General features: G+C 35.9%; 1 protein-coding gene across 1 annotated transcript in view; it reads left to right on the forward strand.

The window, feature by feature from the left end:
- The window catches only part of RFX6 (regulatory factor X6), a 56366-nt gene extending 34044 nt beyond the window's left edge, over positions 1-22322 (forward strand). The window contains exons 7-19 of the mRNA XM_005551665.5: positions 755-862; positions 5845-5922; positions 6037-6150; positions 7865-7914; positions 8955-9114; positions 10323-10467; positions 12086-12195; positions 13143-13260; positions 14700-14822; positions 15478-15684; positions 17033-17545; positions 18775-18987; positions 21503-22322. Coding sequence (XP_005551722.3) covers positions 755-862; positions 5845-5922; positions 6037-6150; positions 7865-7914; positions 8955-9114; positions 10323-10467; positions 12086-12195; positions 13143-13260; positions 14700-14822; positions 15478-15684; positions 17033-17545; positions 18775-18987; positions 21503-21678 — 2115 coding nt within the window. The 3' untranslated portion in view covers positions 21679-22322. The remainder of the gene's footprint in view (positions 1-754; positions 863-5844; positions 5923-6036; positions 6151-7864; positions 7915-8954; positions 9115-10322; positions 10468-12085; positions 12196-13142; positions 13261-14699; positions 14823-15477; positions 15685-17032; positions 17546-18774; positions 18988-21502) is intronic.
- The last annotated feature ends 257 nt before the right edge of the window (positions 22323-22579 follow it).

Here is a 22579-nt window from a genome sequence, read left to right on the forward strand (position 1 = left end):
TTGGGGAGGAGGAACAATCAGTTATGGCCTGGGAGACTGATTTGCTGAGGCTCCGGTTCTGTCATGAATATACATTTGTTCTTTCTGTCTGGATTTCTTGTAAGTATACCAGCACAGTAGCATTGTAAGTTATTTGTCACTTTTCTAATTTTCTGAAAATGGCTTGAGTATGCTTTCCCCAAGAGATGTGAAAGAACAATACATGCCTGAATTTAGGGTAGAAGAAACTTTTTGTGGGACAGTCCAGTGCACTAGCTTGAGAATCGAAAGTTAGACTCCAATAAAAATTTTAGTAGTACTTACCTCTGAGACTGAATAAATTAATTTATGCTCAATTATCTCATTTACTTAATTTGTAAAAAGGGAGGTTGGATTTGACAATTCCTGATCCTCTTATAGTTAAAATAATTTCAATAGTTCCAAAGGCAGATCTTCCTAAACTTATGCCATTAGCAAATGTGTACTTAAATTTCTAAAAGTTGTGAAAACTGACAAATATTCAAAGCTAAAATTTGAAGTGATAGGAAAAATATTCTAACTATGAAACTATTTATTGAAGGTTTGAAAACCATTTGGCTGACATGTCTCATTTATTCAGTTACACAATCGAAACAGTTTACTCAAATCTCATAAGTTCTCATGGTTTGCAAGATAAAGAAGAATTTAATTTTATGGATTTGTATTTTACTAGAATAGTACTTTGGAAGCATATAGTTGATAATGATGTATTTGTTTTCATTTTTCTAAATTATAGGGTGGCTTCACTCGTAAATATTCGCTTAGCTCAAAAACTGGAACACTTCTTCCAGAATTCCCCAGCGCTCAACACCTTGTATACCAAGGATGCATTTCTAAGGACAAGGTATCAATTACAGATACTTCTCTATTGATTTCCTGATATGTTGGCTCCATATGTCAATTTGCTGGGAATTTCATGGCACTGCAGGAAGCAATCAGAAATCTTCATAATCAAACATAATTGACTGATTTATAGGAGAGGCAAACTTTTGTTAACATTGATTAACACTTCCAATTAATTATTTACCATCTCCATGATAGTGTGTAATCAGAAGGTGGTAAAATAAACCTTAAAAACTAAACATTATTTTTTATTTAAAGCTCTATTGAGGAAGAAAATACTAGAATGTGTCTGTCACATACACTTTCTTCAATGAAAAGTTTTATGTTTTCAATTATCTCCATTTTATTTCAGTAAATGGTAATCAAGCATTTCTCTATGACAGAATCTGTCCCTAGCACTGAGGGACATGCTAGATGAATGCAAGGACTATGCTAGATGAGCAGGAACTTTCCTTACTTCTAAAATTGTGTGTTCTCTTATATTTGCATTATTTTTAAAGTTAAGAAAGAATCATTTTCATTGGGATTCAGTTTATAAATAATTCTTAATATGACTTTTCAATGTTTATGTAATAGAGTGTAAACTAAATCTTCTATTTCTATACTTCTAAAGTCATTTGTCGGGGATCTGTTGGCTGTTTAGTAGCAGAGACCATTATTAAATTAGAGCATAATTATTTCTACATTTTTGTTTCAGCCAAAGTACACATTTCATTAGCATTTGAAGAAGACATCTCTTATAGTATATTGAGTCAGTTCATATTTCTGAGATGCAAAGATAGAGGAATGTGATTAATGTCCAGATGCTTTACTTTAGTGATGGGCTTTTTGTAGAAATGAAGTAAAGATAGCGCGTTGATTTAAAAAAATGTTTATTGGCATATAAGTAGAGATGCATAGTAACTTACAGGGTTCATTTTTATGACAGCCATACTCTGTTAGTTAAGGATAGACAAAATATTCTTTAAAAAAAATGAAAACATGTCTTTTGCAGCAACATGGATGCAGCTGGAGGCCATTAACATAAGCAAATTAATGCAGGAGAAGAAAACTAAATACTACATGTTCTCACTTATAAGTGAGAGCTAAGCACTGGGTATTCCTAGTCATAAAATGGCGACAGTAGACACTGGGGACTACTGCTGGGGAAGGGGGAAGAGGGAAATGGGTTGAAAAACTAACTGTTGGATACTAGGCTCAATATCTGGGTAATTGGATCATTCGTATTCCAAACCTCAGCGTCTCTTGGTATACTTATGTAACAAACATGCGTGTGTACCCTGTAAGTCTAAAATAAAAGTCGGAAAAAAAAAATAAAGTAAAATATACCCTTAAAAAAAGAATAGGCAAAGTATTGAAGATAATTCTCAAATGCCAAATCCAAGGAAGTCTCTCAAACTATGTTCACTTCTGACTGTTCTCTCCCATTACATTGCTCAAGTTTATCACATACTTTTTACCTTATAGATGTAATGTGTGATATGATGACTTCATATTTGAAAATCCCCCAGCGAATGTTAACATGTGGCCGTTTGTGAGGATTCCTGTGGAAATCAGGGGGATCTCAGTCTTCTGAGGGAGGGTTTTATTGAGTTACTTTTGTGGAGAGGATTGCTTCCAGGCAGACTTATCGTGAAGATGTTTATGGTGTAAATATACCTGGTGAGAAAGAGAGGGGGACCAAAAAGGCAAGCAACAAAGAAGAAAGGAGAGGTGAGAAAGAGGCTCCAATAGTTTACCGGGAATTTCATGTTTCTCTGCTGGCCTCTAAGGAAGTTCATACCTGCCAATTTGAAAGACTAGTCTGTAGATCATTTCTCAGGTATCAAGGTGCTTTTATAACCCTTGGTTTCTACGTTCATTCCCAGTGGACTCCATCATAAAAGCCAGGGACTGACACTCTTTTTTGAGGACAATTTAGCTCTGTCACCTTCTTTGCCATTAGCCAGGCTCCTCAGGTAACTTATCAGTTCCTAGAAAGTGTGGTGGGGCTAAAATCAAGCACTTAAGGCACCTGCTTCTTTTTCTTTTTCCTTTTGAGACAATGTCTTGCTCTGTTGCCCAGGCTGGAGTGCAGTGGCGCGATCTCGGCTCACGGCAACCTTTGCTTCCCGGGTTCAGGGATTCTCCTGCCCCAGCTTCTGTAGGTGGGATTACAAGTGCCTGCCACCATGCCTGTCTAACTTTTGTGTTTTTAGTAGAGACGGGATTTCCCTATGTTGGCCAGGCTCCTCTCGAACTCCTGACCTCAAGTAATCCACCTGCCTCAGCCTCCCAAAGTATTGAGATTACAGGCGTGAGCCACCGCGCCAAGCCAGCACCTGCTTCTTTAAGGCCGAAAGAATGGAGACTGCCCAGTGAAAAGCTGACCCCAGTGAGGGTACTGACTGAAGCCGGGGGCCTGCTGCTCATAGTGTCTCTCGAGGCAGTTGTCTCCCCCACCATGTGCTCACTGTCTTTAGTGGAGCTAAGCCTTGCCTCTGCTCCTGCTCACTCTAATACAATGTCTATTCTCAGAAAATTGACTAAGATTATGTTTACAAAGGATACAAAGTACACTGGAATTAAAATTTATTGCCCTAAGACTATGTAAGTATTAAATAAACAAATTAAGTATTATACTAACAGTAAGTTTTAAAAATTTTGATGATTTGTATATAAAGCAATAAATTTTATAACAAATAGAAATACTTGTGAAGATAAAGGCTTACTTGTACTTTAATAGGTTTCAGGGCTCAAATGATTAATTTTAAAAGAATTTATTGATACAGAATAGATGTACATATTTTGGGGGCACATGTGATAATTTAATATGCTCATATAATTTATACAGATAAATCAGTGTAATTTGGGTTATTGATCACCTTAAATATTTATCTTCTCTTTGTGCTAGAAACATTTGTTCTCTTCTAGCTACTTTGAATATACAACAGATTATTATAAGCTATAATCACCCTACAGATCTGTCAAACACCAGATCTTATTTCTTCTATCAAACTGTGTATTTGTACCCATTAATCAACTTCTCATTATTTTCCTCTCCCCATCCTCTTTCCGACCTCTGGTAACCACCAGTCTACTCTTTACCTTCATGAGATCCACTTGTTTAGGTCCCACATATGAGTGAGAGCGTGTGACATTTGTCTTTCTCTGCTTGGCTTATTTTACTTAACATAATGCCCTCCAGTTCTATCCATGTTGCTGCAAATGACAGGGTTTTATTTTTTATGGATGAATTATATTCCCTTGTGTATATACCACATTTTCTTTATCCATTCATCCATTGATGAGCACTTAGGTTGATTCCATATGTTGGCTATTGTGAATAGTGCTGCCATAAACATGGGAGAGCGGATATCTCTCTTTGATATATTCATTTCCTTTTTTTGGATATATACAGAAAGGGTTAATTTTTGACAACAGTTATGATTTCCCTTCCATCTTTCATGTCTTACTCATCCTCATTTTAAACATATGACTTGGAATAATCTGAAAATATAATAGCATTGCCTGAAATATAGAGCAAGTCTCACTTGCATTGATGGTGACATATCCTGCTAGAGGTATTCTATAATCAGCACAGCTCCTTCAAATGGATCAATAATGTTCATGTCATGGTTATACTGCTCTGAGCTAAACCACAGAGATATGTGTTTTGGGTTGTGGGAATAAAGGGAAATGCAAAGGGTTAGGATAGGACACCTCCATCACCACCACTACTCTAGATGCTATTGGAATCAAAATAGCTGACATCCATCAGTTTCTTAATATGTACTATGGATTATTCCAAACACTTTATATTTGTTAATTCATTTAGTCTTCCTAGCAACCCTATTTTATAGCTACGGTTATTATCATGTCAATTTTAGATATGAGGAAATTAAAGCACATAAATATCAAGTAGTGTGCCTAATGTTACGTAACTAGTAATAACTAGTAAGTGGCAAATTAGAGCTGAGATTGAAATCCAGGTAATCTGAAGGCAAAGCTCACACATTCAACCTCTAAACATTGCTTTTTTTCACATAGAGTTCATAACTGGCAACAGGTAGGGAAATTTCTAACATGTAAAATAAAAGTTTTAGTTTGAATGTTATTAAGTTGCCAGAATATTATCTAGTTTTAGCCTATTGCAAATTTTAGAATATATTTAAAACTTTTTAAACTATGCCATGCAAATATCCATGGTAACTTGAAAATAGAGACTTTTCATAATAGACATTCAATGTTTGAAACTTTTTTTTGAAAATGCGTCATTTGGTATTATTACTAATTCCAGATAATGTTTAGTAAGGTCTTACTGGGTGCCAGGCACTGTTCCATATGTATCACATCCTATTTTATTTGATTTTCTTAATACCATGTAAGTAATATGTTATTATTACCTACTTAAAAAGCTTGGGGGCTCAGAGACAAAACCACTTTTGCAGTCATACCTGGTAAGTAGTGCAGTGAAGGTGGGCACCCAAGTTGAGCTGACTCCAGAGCCAAAATTTGAAACCGTTATGCCATACTGCTGCAAGCATCCACTTCATAAAACTGTGTGAAGATTTGATGTATTTTACTACTTTATGTTTATTTACCCAAATCTTTGTTACTAGTTTTACTACTTTATGTTTGTTTACTACTTTATGTTTATTTACCCAAAAATTAATTTTAAAAAATTTAAATTTAAATTAAAAATTAAATTTTAAAATTTAATATTTTAGTAGGCATAAAACTAGGATGTTACTTTGGTCCATAGTACTCTGAAAAATTACCTTTTTCATACTATACTGTAGTTGTCCATTTGTTTGCTTTTCTCCCTTCACAAGGCACTAAGATCCTTGAAATAAGAATTTTGCCTTAATTTTTGAGTCCTCAACATTGAGCATACTGCTTGGTACATAATAGAATTTTTTAAAAAATGTGTGTTGAACAAATTAACAAGTAAAGGCAGTGTTAAAAGGATGCTTTGGTTAAGCTTTTTCTTCCTTGAAATAGGTTGATACGCTCATAATGATGTACAAAACTCACTGCCAGTGTATCCTGGACAATGCAATTAATGGAAACTTTGAAGAGGTAAGAATGACAAAGAATGCTTTATTGACCCTATTATATATACTTTCATGTTCTGTTCTTAATGAGTTCATGTTAAAGAAAAAAGTCTTAACATACTTTTTACTCTGCAACTAGATCCAGCATTTTTTATTACACTTTTGGCAAGGAATGCCTGACCATCTTCTTCCCTTACTTGAAAATCCTGTTATCATTGACATTTTCTGTGTTTGTGACTCAATTCTTTATAAGGTAAGCACTCTGATATGTCTTAAACATGAGCCATTTATTTCTTTACATAGCATTCTATCTAAATTCTTGCAATATATTTTCAGTAAATGTATTATTTATGGCTGGAGATACACTATCATTTTTTTTTCTGATGAGAAAGCAAGCAATTTAATAGTGCACATTTAATAGTATATGTGTTTTAATTGAAGTTTACATTAAGTAAAACAAACTCAATTTGTTTTTACAGCTAATAATGAATCTATATGTGGCACACTTACTAATATGTGGAAAATTAGTTGAATTTTATTAACTCTCTAGGTGTTTTCAGATTAAAATAACACAATGGATTTTTTTTCACAATGCCAGTGTTTTGGCAGAAAGCAGAATTAGGCACCCTCATGAGATTAATAACTTGAAAATCTCAAAAACCTCTAACTTTAATGCACTGATGTCTAATTCTCTTCTCAAACCAAATCAGAGTTCCTAAGTGTCTACAGAAGGATCTCGAAGACATCCTAAATAAGGACAAACTGATTGTCCTTCTAGCCAAACATTTAATGGGAGATGGAAAGAAGCTAATTCCTGACAGTCTCTTCCCTGGTGGCTACAGGCTCTAAGCTGACGGAGAAAACTATATTGCATTGTGGGTACTTTAAAGTGAGTTTGCCTACATTTGCCTGCTAACTTATCATAAGGAAAAACAAAAGCTTTCCTTTTAAAAAATAATCTGAGTTGGCAAGAAAACCCAAGCTGGACGCTGTTAACGTTTAGGAAATAAAATCCTTCTAAGTTAGTTGCCACTATCAGATTCTCAGCTTTGCAGAAAAGTAAAACAAAAGCTATTTATAGATAAGCTATTTATAGATAAGTCCAGAAGCCCCTATGCAGACCAAGAACTAATGAGACAGCTTGCGTAAGACAGCTCATATTTTTGTCCTCTATCCAGTACTTACTCATCCTAGGAGAAAGGAGGAATAAAGTACAATATATTTTCTGCCTTTAGTTCAAGTTAAAGTTGAAAAAATTTCAAAGAAGAGTAAGGATTGTCTTTTTTTTTTCTGGATTGAATATGAATGCCATTCTTTAGAGAAAAACAGTTTAATTTGCATTAATTGTAATACTTAACACTTGAAAAGGCTCCCAAAAGGAGAGAGGAGGCAGCTCCATGAGTGAGTGTAAGAAAAGACCTGGGGCTCGTCCACACGCATTTCCATCAGAGCAAAGCTTTTTGGACTGTCATTCAGTTTGTCCAGGAAATACTTTTAAAACATATTTTTCCCTTTAAATGATCTATTTTTTTAGTCTGGTATAAAAATCCTGACTTTAAATATCTTTAAATGAACCCAGTTTCTCCCCCTCATGATGGACCCAGGCAGGCACAGTGAGCTCTGTAAGTAGAACGATGTAAGATGAGTTTCTAAAAAATCTTCCTCCCACCTCTAGAAAGTGGTCAGCTTTTCATCATAAAACAGTATATGATTACCACGGACCAATCCATTGGTAATTAACATACTGAGCATATACGTATACAGTGCTATCTCTTGTTTTTATTGTCATACATGCTCACACACAACTCATACATACATTCATGTTAGAGATAAAATTATAACTTTCAGAAAGGAGTTAACATGTTATTCTCTAGGAAGCTAGGAATAAAAAGTAGTTGGCCAATAATATGTCTTTCTATAGAAATACTACGTGAAGATTTGTATTAACCTCTTTTGCTATGATTAAGGTTCTTACAGATGTACTAATTCCTGCAACAATGCAAGAAATGCCTGAAAGGTATGTTCAGTTAATAAAACATGAGCATTCCTAGTATAGGATTTAACTTTATACATTATATTAGAAGAAAACATTAGGTAGTAATTTATTCATTTATCAAGAAGACTATTTTCTACTTGTGTCCCTTTGTATTTGCTGGAAGCGATGTGTCTTATAGTTGGGCCTCAATAAACAAAATGGGTGAAACAATCCTTCAATCCCTTTAATTTGAGAGTGGCTAAAGTGAAAAATAGATTTAAGCACTGTTGACCTTCGAGAAGTTTTTCAATGGAAACTAGCTGAAGTATGATAAAAAAGATAATTAATGGAAAATAACCACAAGAATAAAAACTATAGGATAAATTATTATATTTTATTATTAACTTTTGTCTTAATTACAAAAGCAGAAAGTGGCATGATGAAATCACTGCCTTCTTTTAACAAAGGAATAAAATCTCAAATAGTTTATTGAAACAATACCAGAAGATTTTTCAAAAAACTTTTCAATATAAGAACAATAGAATTCTGAAAAAAACCCCAACTTTTTCTCTGAAAACAAAATCTAATGAAATGATAAAATTTATTTTAGTACTTTGGGGGTACAAATTCATATAGGACTGGACATAGTTGGTGCTCCAAAAATAGATGTTGCTTGATAAAACAAATTTTACTTTTTATTTACCTTTTCCTCTAGATTATTTCATCTATATGATAGTTGGTATTAGCCTGACCAATAATGTCTTTTAATTATCAATTGTAGTCTTTAAATATCTATTCTGTACTCTGAATTGGGTACTTGAAGTGGAGTTTGAAGAGCTTGAGTGTTTTGACCAAGATGATAACAAAACATCTCATGTACCCCATAAATATATACACCTACTATGCATCCACAAACATTTAAAAAATATATCATAGAAAAGATGATAAATGGCAGACCTAGGCTGTCTGACTTCAAAAGTACTGCTCATGAAATCATAGAATAATAATATACCTCAATTAAAATATAACTGTTTAATGCATTTTTTAACAATGAAGCATTTAACACATAGCCTTCTTTGTAGCTTATTAGCAGACATAAGAAATTTTGCTAAAAATTGGGAACAGTGGGTTGTTTCATCCTTGGAAAACTTGCCAGAAGCCCTAACTGATAAGAAAATACCTATTGTGCGAAGATTTGTTTCTTCTCTGAAACGACAAACATCTTTCTTACATCTTGCTCAGGTATGTTGATTGCTAAGCTGAGAGCATTTGAATTACCATATAAAAAATGAATCTTCTGGCCCGGCGCGGTGGCTCAAGCCTGTAATCCCAGCACTTTGGGAGGCCGAGACGGGCGGATCACGAGGTCAGGAGATCGAGACCATCGTGGCTAACACGGTGAAACCCCGTCTCTACTAAAAAACACAGAAAAAACTAGCCAGGCGAGGTGGCGGGCGCCTGTAGTCCCAGCTACTCGGGAGGCTGAGGCAGGAGAATGGCGTAAACCCGGGAGGCGGAGCTTGCAGTGAGCTGAGATCCAGCCACTGCACTCCAGCCTGGGCGACAGAGTGAGACTGCGTCTCAAAAAAAAAAAAAAAAAAAAAAGAATCTTCTGCTAAGGACAGATTGAGGAACTTTCACAGATTGAAGGGAGCTAAGTAGACAACAACTAAATGCAACATGAGACCCAAAAATGAATGCTATGATAAAAAAAGCACATTAGTGGGAAAGCTGGTGAAATTCGAATTATGTCTGTAGTTAATAGTATTGTACCATTGTTAATTTCCTGATTTGGGTAACATACAATAGTTACAGAAGATGATAAGAAGCTGGATGGAGAGTATATGGAAATACTCTGCACTACCTTTGCAACCTTTCTGTGATTTGAAATTTAAAAAACTTGAATGCAATTTAACATTTATTTGCCATGTGAATCTAATTGCTACAAATAAGGTTGTGAGAAATTAGCCTATGTGACACTTAATATTGTGAAACCACAAACTTAACACATTTTAAACTGCCGACTAATCGTAGCTCTTTTAAGTAGGGAGAACAAAATTCATTCATAAATTAAGAATTACACATTATATAGTGTTAAAATTGACTTCTCTTTCCCCAAAATGATTATTTGCTTTATGAAGATTTCTTGCCTTCTAAATTTTAAAAGACAAGCTTGAGATAATTTCAGATAGGAAATGTAACATTTAAAAATTCTTATTTTATGATCATGGACAAAGAAAATCCATTTATATTTTCTAAGTTAAAAATAATTTTCAAACTTTTAACAGAGATGATCATGAGTCTCAGCTGCTGTTTTTATCTTTAGAACAAGAAAAAAGTTATTTATGATACTTTTATCTCAAGGAACTATTTTTCTGATAGCTAAAAATTTCTTCTAGATACATTAGAAATGATAATAGTGTAGTGTCTTCTTTACTTTCTCTATGCAGATTGCCAGACCAGCTCTCTTTGACCAGCATGTCGTTAATTCTATGGTATCTGATATTGAAAGGGTTGATTTGAACAGCATTGCCTCTCAAGCCCTTCTTACCATTTCAGGCAGCACAGACACTGAATCTGGTATCTACACTGAACGTAAGTCCATTCTCTTTGTTTAGAACAAGGTTTCCCAAGCTCAGGAAATTGACATCTTGAGCTGGGTAACTCTGTTGGAGGAGCCTGTCCAGTGTGTTGTAGGATGTTTAGCAGCATCCCTGACCTCTACCCATTAGATGACAGTAGCAGCCTCCCCCAAGCTGAGACAACCAAACATGTTTCCCCACATCGTCAAAGGTGTTCTGGGCTGAAAAATCACATCTGATTTTTTTTAAAAAACCTGGTTTATAAAAATATTTTTAATTTAAAAAATTATCTTCTAATAAAAAATAGTTATAATTACTGTGAAAATACAGAAAATATTGAGGAAAATAAAAGTCATCTATAGTTTCATTACCTAGAAATAAATGAAATGGAAATAATCTGAAAATAATCAAAATGGTTTTGAGTTTTGTAAGTTTTCTTTCAGTTTTACATTACATGTGTACAAATTTGCATGTGTTTTATAGTCTTGTCATCCTGTGTTGTATGATACATATCAAAATGGTATCTCAGCACAATACTGCTTTTCAAAGCAGACTCTCTACTCAGGTTTAGACCATCTGACAGAGACTACCAAGCCAATATGTGTGGCTAGACAACTAGTCTTGAATTCCAAGGGATAACAGCCACTATTTTTTCCTCCCACTGTCTTTGAAAAGACAAAGCCTGCAGCCTCCCATACACTGGTGCACAAACTATGGACTGCTCTCTGGGGCCCAATGTCAACTACAATTTTTATTTCCTAACGTAAAATAGTATTACCTTTTGAGATTCAGTAAACCTTAAACCCTTTAATAGAAGGATAGTCTTAAACTGTCCTTTTAAATATTACATGATAAAACGTTATTCGGGTAAATGGCTCAGTTCTGCAGTGAAGAACTTAACTTTTACTAAAGATAAAGGATATTTTGGAAAGCAGGAAATCACCAAGCTTAGATTCATTCATTAGCTTTTAACTAATCTGTTCCATTTAATGAAACCATTAGACTCAAAATGAATATTTAACTACATAACCAACTTAATCTTCCCTAGTATATGCATACACATATATATAATATTGAAATCTATATTTCAATATATACCAAGATATATACACTTATTAAAATTTTGGGCACACTTCTAGAGGCTGAGGTGGGAAGATTGTTTGATCCCAAGAGTTCAAGACCAGCCTGGGCAACATAGCAAGAACTTTCTCTACATTTTTTTTTTTTTCAATTTAGCCAGGCTTGTTGGTGCATGCTTGGAGTCCAAGCTGCTTGGGAGGCTGAGGCAGGAGGATCACTTGAGCCCAGGAGTCTGAGGCTGCAGTAAGCCATGATCATGTCATTGCACTCCAGCCTGGGCAACAAAGCAAGATCCTCTCTCTCTCTCTCTCTCTCTCTCTCACACACACACACACACACACACACACACCATTGAAGAGTACAGTACTAAGGATTTTTTTGTTACTGTTTTCAATATATGATATTAATTCTTTTCACCATTTATCTGTCTTTCCCTTTCATGCTATCAAAGTATTGATGATTCCTAGTTTTAGGTTTTCTCTTGGATTCCAAGTAGAGTGCAATATTCTGTTTTCTTTTCTTTCTTTCTTCTTTTTTTTTTTCCTGGGTAGATGACTCTATCACTGTGTTCCAAGAACTGAAGGATCTCCTTAAGAAGAATGCCACCGTGGAGGCTTTTATTGAATGGTTGGATACTGTGGTAGAGCAGAGAGTTATTAAGGTACTTTTTAATGACAGATTCAGAAAATAAGTTTCTTGTTAAGAGTAAATGCTAAACTGGCTATAATTTTTTGACTGGGGGGAGAGGGGTGGAAGGCGGTGTGTGTGAAGGCTTTGAAAAGCTTTTGATGCTCTACGAATAAGGCAGGCCAAATATTGAGATTAGGAGTATGTCAAGATTTGAGAGCACTGGGCATGGATTTCAGTATATTTCTCCTTTCTCGCCCAAAGACTACAAGATGCTCTGCCTTCCCTATCAGTCAATAACATTACAGCTGATAACATCAGTAGAGAAAGATAAACCTAGAAACTGGAATGATCTGGCCCGTTTCTAAAAAGCAAGATTTCATAAATGCTGATGGAAAACATGGTTCTAAGCATTTGCATTTCTGAATTCCAAAAGCTCAGTATTTTGTATTTTCTCTGTGGTTTCTTAATTTTCTTCAGTTAACCTAGTCATCCATCATGAAACAAGCAATAAGAACAAATATATCCATCACTAGTTGGTGTTAGCTATTCCATATCAAGGAAAGTAGTTATAGTTCGGAGACTTTTTTCCTTCTGGAAGGAAAATAGCTTACCATTCAGTACCAAAGAAGCCAATCATTCACAAAAATATATAGCCCTTCCTTCACACCTCACTTTCTGTTCTTTTTAAAGCTCTGTCAAAGAAAAATTAAAAATAAAAATATTTTGAAAATTATTTCATTTTGCTGTCTAATTCTGTTAGGAAACAGAGCCATATTGAATACAGACTTATTACCCTTAGAACATCAGCAAAGACAGGCTAACATTAAATTCCCAGGACAGATAGTTTTATTTGATGAAATAAATGCCATGCCATCTGTCCATTTGTTAGACAGTATATTTACCTCTTGATCTAACATAGGATTAATGTAGTACTGAGAGGACAGATTTTATAGTTTCATTTTGTTCCTTTACTTTTAGACCAGCAAACAAAATGGAAGGTCATTAAAGAAGAGAGCTCAAGACTTTCTGTTAAAGTGGAGTTTTTTTGGTGCTCGAGTAATGCATAATCTCACCTTGAACAATGCATCCAGTTTTGGTAACATATGTGCATTATAAAACTGTTCTTACATGAATTATATCATTTGTTCCCCAGTCACATCTCCTGTCAATTTTTAAACATGTTACATTGTCACCTCTTAAACTGTATCTAAATATGGAGCTATGCGAAAATGGTAGTTATGAACCTGGGTTTTGGAGTCAGACCATAAGCAGGATTAAATCCTAACAATGATCCTCTCTGGCTGTGGGCCAATCTGCTCACTGAAGAAGGGGAAGACTATTCTCTTCAAAGGGTTATGTAGGTACTTTGGTGAGATGATGTATATAAAAACAAATTGCCTAGCACTCAGGAAATGCTTAATGCATAGCAGCTATTATCATTACATTCCATCAGTGCTTGGATAAATTTTCTTTGTTAAACGATAATTAAGACATTATTTTACAAAATTATTATTCATTGCAATATGGCAAATTTCTGCATCTTTTCTGAGCACCCATATAGCTGCACTCCAGGAATCAATAAACAGCTTAGAAGACACACTCTCATGTCTCTGACCCATCTTTCCTGTTCTATATGACTTGGGAGACACAGAGGGTTAAGTTAGCTTTTTATAAAATTGAATACCTTCTTTTTCCTTAAAATTCCTGAGACTCCTGTTTTATAGTTATAATGTTAAACTCATGGGTAGGAACTCTGCATTTGGTAGCTGCATTTCAGGAAATCTTCACATTATGAAAGAGATTACAATTAACTAAATTGTTTGTATTTAATGTTCTGTAGAATTAAATAAAATCAGTGAATTTGTATTGAAGAATAAACAAAATGCATTGTCTATTATTTGAAATAGACTTCCCATATTTAAAGTTTTATAAAATATACAGCATTGAAGTCTGGTCTTACTACGAAAAATACTTTTGTTGGAAAATCTATTGAATAGTTAAAAGAAGTTTTAGTTTTCCAGAACATATTTCACTTGAAATTTACTCTTTTAGTTTTTGCCAAATCTAAGAATATTTTGTTTCAGGCTAGAAAGATAACTCTTTACTTGCTTTTTTCAGACCATGTTCGCCATTGTCTAATTATTTAGTACAAAGTAAACAGAAATAGAGCAGAGTAGAGTCATTCTCCCCAAGTTAAAGCTTATCACACTCCAATGTGTGCCCTCTTAAAGCATAAAGCATGTCTCACTTTCATCCGTATTTTCCTTTGATGTAATTAGTGGCCAAAGAGCTGGCAGGACAGTACACACAGAGAGCAGGGCAGGCAATACACAGAAAGATCAGAGATCCAAGTTAAGCATGTTGGTCTTAGCAGGTCATTTAAAGTCCAACAAGTATTTGTTTATTTCAGTTGCTCCTTGTAAAGTGTTGCGAGATGGTCACAAAGATAACTGACTTCTCTTTCCCTTTCCTTCTCTTTCTCTCCCCTTTTCACATTTCACACTGTCCTCTCATCATTCTCCATCCATAAACAAGGTTCTTTTCATTTGATTCGAATGCTTCTTGATGAATACATTCTCCTGGCCATGGAGACCCAGTTTAATAATGACAAAGAGCAGGAGTTACAGAATTTATTGGACAAGTATATGAAGAATTCAGGTAACTTAAAATAACTGTTTTGTTTTGCATATTTCTTTGTTTAAATCTGAAGTTCAAGAATTTGTAAGTGCAAATATTAAGTGGGTTTATCATAATCTCAGAGTTTTTCTCCAAACTAATTCTCACCGTATAGTCACACTATTGGAGCACTATTTTTCTTTCATTCATTGATATGTACAGTAGTCAAAAGTACTTTACTGGAAACTCTGAAGTATACAAAATTGGTGATCTTAATTTCTGGGAATTAAGGTGAAGTTGGAGAAGTGACTATAATACAAAAAATAACTGTAATTCAAGACACATATGGTATACTACATAGGTAAGTGGTGTAAAAATAGGTTCTGTAGGAGTTTAGAGAAGGAAGGAAACACATCTGTTTGGGATGGGGCAACTTGCATTTTGAAGACTTCACTCCAAAGTGGATTATTTAGTGCTCCTCATCTACATCCACATCCACAAATATGCAGCTAAAAAAACCCTAGCATCACTGCCAAGAGCAAAGGTCTGCCAGCCTCACTTCCCATGGGAAACATTGCTTAGTAGTTTCCAGATTCAATATTCAACAATGAAACATTTTCATTTTCTTTTACTTGGGTGTATCTACTAGGAATATGAGAAAAAATCTCAAATTTCCCATTTTAAAAACTCTTTACAGATGCGAGTAAAGCTGCTTTCACTGCTTCTCCGAGTTCATGCTTTCTGGCCAACCGTAATAAAGGGAGCATGGTTTCCAGCGACTCTGTGAAGAATGAAAGCCATGTGGAGACAACCTATCTCCCTCTGCCATCCAGTCAATCTGGAGGCCTAGGCCCTGCTCTGCACCCGTTCCCTGCTGGGAATACAGACAACATGCCGCTCACAGGTACGCTAAAGAGAACTGCTTAGGTTCCAGCGCATCTCAGAGAAGCCTGTTCCTTCGTTTTTCTTAAAACTCGTAACCTCTACTCCAGGAATTCCAACAATAAAAAAGGATGATCTTAACTGAGTTTTAATAAAGGTTTATAATATTTTTGTGATTTTCAGCAATGGTAATAATACTGTTATTAACACAGGTTTCATGTTTTAACACACTTCATAAATTATATTAGAAGTATGAATAATTAATTTAGTGGAAGAAATAATTAGATGAGGTATACATAAAATTCTTAAGATGCTTTGAAGATAAAAAAATGGGTTGCTTATTTTTGGATTTTGAGAAGACTTTATTTCTCCTTCCCTAAAAAGTAGATTCGGCCTCGGTGCAGTGGCTCATGCCTGTAATCCCAGCATTTTGGGAGAACGAGGCGAACGGATCACCTGAGGTCAGGAGTTCGAGAGCAGCCTGCCCAACATGGCGAAACCCCATCTCTACTAAACATACAAAAAATTAGCCGGGCGTGGTGGCAGGCGCATGTAATCTCTCTTGAACCCGGGAGTAGGAGCTTGCAGTGAGCTGAGATCAGGCCACTGCACTCCAGCCTGGGCGACAAGAGTGAAACTCCGTATCAAAGAAAAAAAAAACTGGATTCTGCTATTTTAGGTTAATTGTTACAATAATTCTCCCTTTTGATCTAAGGTTCTTTTTGTGTCAAAATGAATATTTGGTGGCTTGATCTAGCTACTCGGCAGTATTTTAAATCTGCTTATTGCCTTGTGTCTTTTTTGAAATCTTTTTTATATATTACTTCTTTTGATATACAGAATTTTAAACCTAGAAAAGCCTTATAATTCAGGGGTCCAGTTCTACCAGTGGAACATCGGAGGCCCAGAGAGTTGGTCGCATTCATAAATCACATTACTTATCAGAAGTGTTTGCATGACATTTTGAATTGACTGCTTTGAAGCCATGGCCATTTTGACATTAGAGACTTTTTCTTTTTACCCTAAAAGTCAAACAGTTTAACAATCAGCTTATTTTTTAATTATGGGGAAATATGAGCAGCAGACACCCATGCCCTCCCCATGCTACCTGTGGAGAGACCACGAAGCCCATCCCAGACTTTCCTCTATAGTCACCAAATCCGTCTCCGCTGTTGTGACACATACATGTGTTGTGATTATATTTTTTAAATTCTGGATTTTTGGTGCTTTTCAGTTTAGTTATTTTTGGAGGGCAGGAATGAAGCAAGTTGGAAAACAATACATTAATAAATCTTTTGAATATTTTTTAAAGATGTGAGCTCATCTACTTTAATATGACACTAAAGGAATGTTCTGGTAATTTTTTGCAGGTCAAATGGAGCTTTCACAGAATGCTGGTCATATGATGACACCACCCATTTCTCCAGCCATGGCAAGCCGAGGAAGTGTCATTAACCAAGGACCAATGGCAGGGAGACCCCCAAGTGTGGGCCCAATACTGTCAGCTCCATCACACTGCTCCACATACCCAGAGCCCATTTATCCTACTCTCCCTCAAGCCAACCATGACATTTACAGCACCAGCTCTAACTACCAGACTGTGTTTAGGGCACAGCCCCACCCCACATCAGGACTCTATCCTCATCACACCGAGCATGGTCGATGCATGGCTTGGACTGAACAGCAGCTTTCAAGAGACTTCTTCAGTGGTAGCTGTGCGGGGTCTCCATATAACTCCCGGCCACCATCCAGCTATGGCCCATCCCTGCAAGCCCAGGATTCACACAATATGCAGTTTTTAAACACAGGAAGCTTCAATTTCTTGAGCAACACAGGAGCTGCCAGCTGCCAAGGAGCAACACTGCCTCCTAATTCACCAAATGGTATTGATATGTAAAAGAATTTTTCTTGGTGTTTGAGATGGCAATGAGGCAGAATCAGACATTGCGTTCCACCTCTGCTGACCAGCATGTCCTTTCACTTAAGGCTTCCAAAGATCATGGAACTTAGACATTTGGAGCTGATTTCTGTCACATACACATATATTTCCTAATTTTTGTGGCTTTCCTAAAGTTGCCCTTCTTCCTTCTTTTTTTTTTTTTTGAGACAGGGTCTTGCGCTGTAGCCCAGGCTGGAGTGCATTGGCAGGATCGTGATTCACTGCAGCCTCAAACCCCTGAGCTCAAGCAATCCTCCTATCTCAGCTTCCCAAGTAGCTGGGATTACAGGCATGCATCACCATCCCTGTCTAAATTTTAAATTTTTTCTGAAGTTGAAGTCTTGCTATGTTTGCCCAGGCTGATCTCAAACTACCAACTTTAAGCAGTCCTCTCTCCTTGGCTTCCCAAAATGCTGAGGTGCCTCCCAAAGGTGTGAGCCACCACCCCTGGCCTGAAGTTGTCCTCCTAAATACCACACATGTTACAAAAAAAAAAAAGAAAAAAGAAAGATAGGTAATATCATATGTTTGAGATCTACCTTAACAGCCCCAAGGAGGAAGGTTCTGTCTTTTGAAAACATTTTTAGTGGATAATATTTCTTCCAGATAACTAAAAGCAGATTTTAAAGATTGGGTCCAAAACGGGCCAATAAAAATTGGAAGTTAAGGGAACTGGAGAGACCTGTGACCTTGAGTCACCAAAATAGGCTTTGTGTGTAGACATCTTTGGTGTCTTTCTCCTAAGGGTAGGCCAGTCTTTGTCTCCCCTACATATGCATCTATACATGAAAGTAGTATTTTTGTGACAGGTGATAGTGCTTTTTTCTTTCTTAGTAGGTAGCTCTTGTTAATTTAGATAAGGGAAATCTGACAGAGGTGTAATCTGGTCTTAAAGTTAATACAATTATTATGTATTATGTATTATGCTATAATTATTATATTAAATTATGTATGATGCTACAATTCTTACGTATTAAAAACAAAAAAACAGCACAGTAAACCTTATCTGTATACAAGCGCAAATCCAGTTCTGTAGCATATATAGATAGATACACATGTAATACTTGCAGTCTGATATCTTTAGCACATCACCTGATTACTTTGTCACCTTTTTGCTTTCTGAAAGTTCTTTGTAGTAAGTCAACAGCAAATTCTCAACATTTTCTGTTACAGGATACTATGGAAGCAACATAAACTACCCAGAGTCTCATAGGCTGGGATCAATGGTGAATCAGCACGTTTCCGTCATCAGCAGTGTTCGCTCACTGCCCCCCTACAGTGACATCCACGATCCACTTAACATTTTAGATGACAGTGGTAGAAAACAGACCAGCTCGTTTTACACAGACACATCATCTCCAGCTGCATGTCGAACTCCAGTCCTAGGTAAATTATTTTAGTAGTTCTTGGAAACATTTTAAGAAGTCGTTGACCTCAGGTATGCAGCATTACTTGAGGGAGATATGCTGAGGTGAATTGAGCAAGCATGTTCCCACGGTTGATTTATTATTATTACTTTGGATCTAAAGTTATATTTTTTGTATCTGACTACACAGTAACAGGTTTTCATTTCTTATTGTGTATATCTCTATTATGCAACCTACTGCTAGATCTGTTATGTTTTACCAAAAAATAGCTGGTATCTATTAAGGAGGCAAAAAATTAATATGACCTGTCAAATGCAGTCTAAAACTGTAAGTTTTAAAAGGGCAGTAATAATATCTTTTTCTCACTCTTGATTAGTGTTGGACCCAGTTGTAGTGGCAAGAGGTATCTTTAGGTCTCATGATCTCCATAAGTATCCAAAAATCACTCCAAGATTTAAAAGAACTGGTGTCCTGTGATGGGTGCTACTAGCATTCTCTCATTCTTATTTAAAATGTGATTCAACACCTCGAGAAAATGTTGCTATTTTTATTGCTCTCTGACATATCATGTGAGTAAAAATAAGAAAAACAGTGTGCTTGCCATGAAGCCTCCTGGAATCTTCTTCCAACCAGGTTACCTTTCTTAATCCTTGTCTATGAAGAAATTCTGCAACTGGTACTAGTTGCATCACCAGCACCTAACAAAATGTCTGCCACATAGTAGAAACTCAATAAGTGAGTGAGTGAAAAAAGGAATAAAAACTATATATATATATATATATATATATATATATATATATATATATGTATAGTCTATAAATAATTAGTATAATTAGTATGTTATTAGTAATAACATAGATTTAGTCACTATAGATTTAGCTTCTAAAATTACTAATAAGATTTCACAGGGCAAATATATATTCACTAAGTATCAAGGCAGAGTGTTAATATTTATATGAGATGGTTAAAATCTTCCAATGAAATTGATTTCAGACTAGCATAAGTAAAGGGCATTGACACACAACTAGAGCATAAGGGAAAATGGAATCAATTTCATCTCTCCTCACTCAGTGTACCTTTCCAATAATTCAATAGGAAGTACTCCTTCTCTTCCTGTCACTGTCACACATGCTCCCTGAGCAGAATCTAGCAGCTCATCTCCTGCTATCTGCAAATGGTCATTGCTTCTAGGTTACTCTAATGAAGCAGAAAATTCCACTTCAGGAAGTTTTCTCACCATGAGACTAAAATGTACTGTGTTGCTATTGTTACTATTAGTTCTGTTTACTTGAAGAGATAGTGGAAGCTTTGACGAAACATAGGTTTAAGAGTAGGGTGGAGTCTAAGCTTTAGTTGATCAGAGCTGGCTTACAAGTAGATTGCAAAGTGTGATGCAGGGTAAAATGAGGGGATAGAATAAGTGGATAGGTAGTGCAAGCAGAATTGAGTTCAACTGTTTCTTAATTATAAAGCCTGGTTCTTAGACAGAGAGCATGCCATGTCAGCAATAAGAAAGCAGCAACCATATATGAGGGAAATACAGAGTTAGTGAGCCAGTTAGTGAATTTTATTGAGAACCTACTAGGAGCCAGACTCCATTCTAGATGTGAGGATATGGTGGTGATCAGGCCATAGTTCTTGCCTGTAAGAAGTTTACATTATAGTAGAGGGACAGTAAGGCAATAAATATATGAGCAAATGCATTAAAAAGATAATGCCAAGTACTCTGAACTTGATTAAATAGGGTAAAATGACAGATAGTAAAGGAGGAGCTGCTTTCTGTAGGACAGCTGAGAAAGGAATCCTGAGGCAGAAACATTTGAATTGAAAGCTGAGTGATGAGAAGGAGGCAAAGATGTGAAGATCTGAGGGAGGAGTTCCAGGCAGAAGAAGCAGTGAATACAGAACCGCTGAAATCACAATAAATTTGAAAACAATCAACGGGCAGAGAGCAGGCCAGTGTGTCTTAAGCATGTTGAATGAAGGAGAGAGTAGAGCAAAATAAAACAAAAAGCAGGGGCGCATCTACATAGGGTAAGATGCTTGGATCATGTTCCATGGGTATGGGAAGCCACTGTGGCATTTGAAATGAGTGAAAGTTTGATCTGCTCTTCAGCAATATCATTCTGGCTGCTCTCAGGAGGGTGAGTGGGTGAGACAAAGGTGGAGATCATGGGACCAGTCAGGAGGCTGCTGTGTTGGTACAGGAGAGAAAAGATGGTGGTTTGAACTACAACCACAAAAGTGCAGATGGAAAGAGAAGGTAGATTGGGGGATGTAGTTTGGTGATAGCACTTAAGTTGAAATTGAGTTTTCTTTGTGAAATATGTAGAGGAAATAATTTCTGGGAGACTAGCAAGTGGGAAAAAAATGGAAGAAAAGATGATAGATCTGGTAAACCATACAGACTCAAATTTAGAATAGGTATGTGTGCTAAGTGCAAAAATAAATACAGGGAATTAAAATGAGTGGCATTTGCAGAGAAAAGAAAATGTCGATCAATTTTCAATTGCTGATTATATTTTCCCTTACAGCTTCCAGTTTGCAAACCCCAATTCCTTCTTCCTCATCCCAGTGTATGTATGGAACTTCCAACCAGTATCCAGCTCAAGAAACCCTGGACTCCCATGGAACAAGCAGTAGAGAAATGGTGTCCTGTTTACCACCTATCAACACTGTGTTCATGGGAACAGCAGCTGGAGGCACTTAAACCACCAATGTGGGAGGGGGTGCTAAAACTTAAAAAACAATCTCTACTGTGCAAATATCATTATTCACTCAGACTTCCATAAGAGTAAAGAAAAATGAATATGCAGTGGCTGACATTGTTTTTAAGTCACTGGTACTATGGACAACTCCATAGTGAATGGAGTTACTTGTAGAGTTTGCCCTGCACACTAAGAGTTTAAAATGTGAGCTCATTATTAATCATAGTTTCAAAAATTATCAAATAAAACCAGTGAAGATTTGAAGATGCAAACATTTCAGCTATGAAGATTTACATTTCACTTTCTAATTTATTAAACATCTGTGTGCCCTTTTATCTTTGGTTTCTTTTAAAAGTATATTTAATGCCTTTACAATACCTTTAATTTATTGGGATCTCAGAATCATTGTTTACTATCCCTTATTTGACAAAAAGTCAAATGTGTATGTTCTACCTCCAATGGAAATGTTTACAAGGGTCAAGACTTAATTCAATTCAGCCAATACCAAAGTTGCTTGACTTTCAATTCCTGTGCATTAGTGTGATGATTTCTGTCACATAGCAGCATTCCGATTCTATGTAACTGAATGGAGATGATAAGTGCTTTCCCCTCTTTATTTAAAAAAGATTAAAAGGAATAAAAGAAATAATGTATGGAAATATTTTTAAAGGTGTGGTGCTCTTGGGGCTGGTACTGTTTCTGAAGAATACTGGGGATTTACTCTTTAATCTCAGCTCCTTTGGATATGAGATTAAGGAGTAAAGTTGTTTGGTTAAACACTATAATTTTAAAACATTTGCATATCATATCCTTGCCTATAAATATAAAGAAATTGTGAATTATAGACTATTTGAAACTTTGCAGATTTAGAAGCAGTCTTTTACCAAGTACTTTCTTATACAT

Source organism: Macaca fascicularis, chromosome 4 (assembly GCF_037993035.2).
Source record: "Macaca fascicularis isolate 582-1 chromosome 4, T2T-MFA8v1.1".
Classification (NCBI taxonomy): domain Eukaryota; kingdom Metazoa; phylum Chordata; class Mammalia; order Primates; family Cercopithecidae; genus Macaca; species Macaca fascicularis.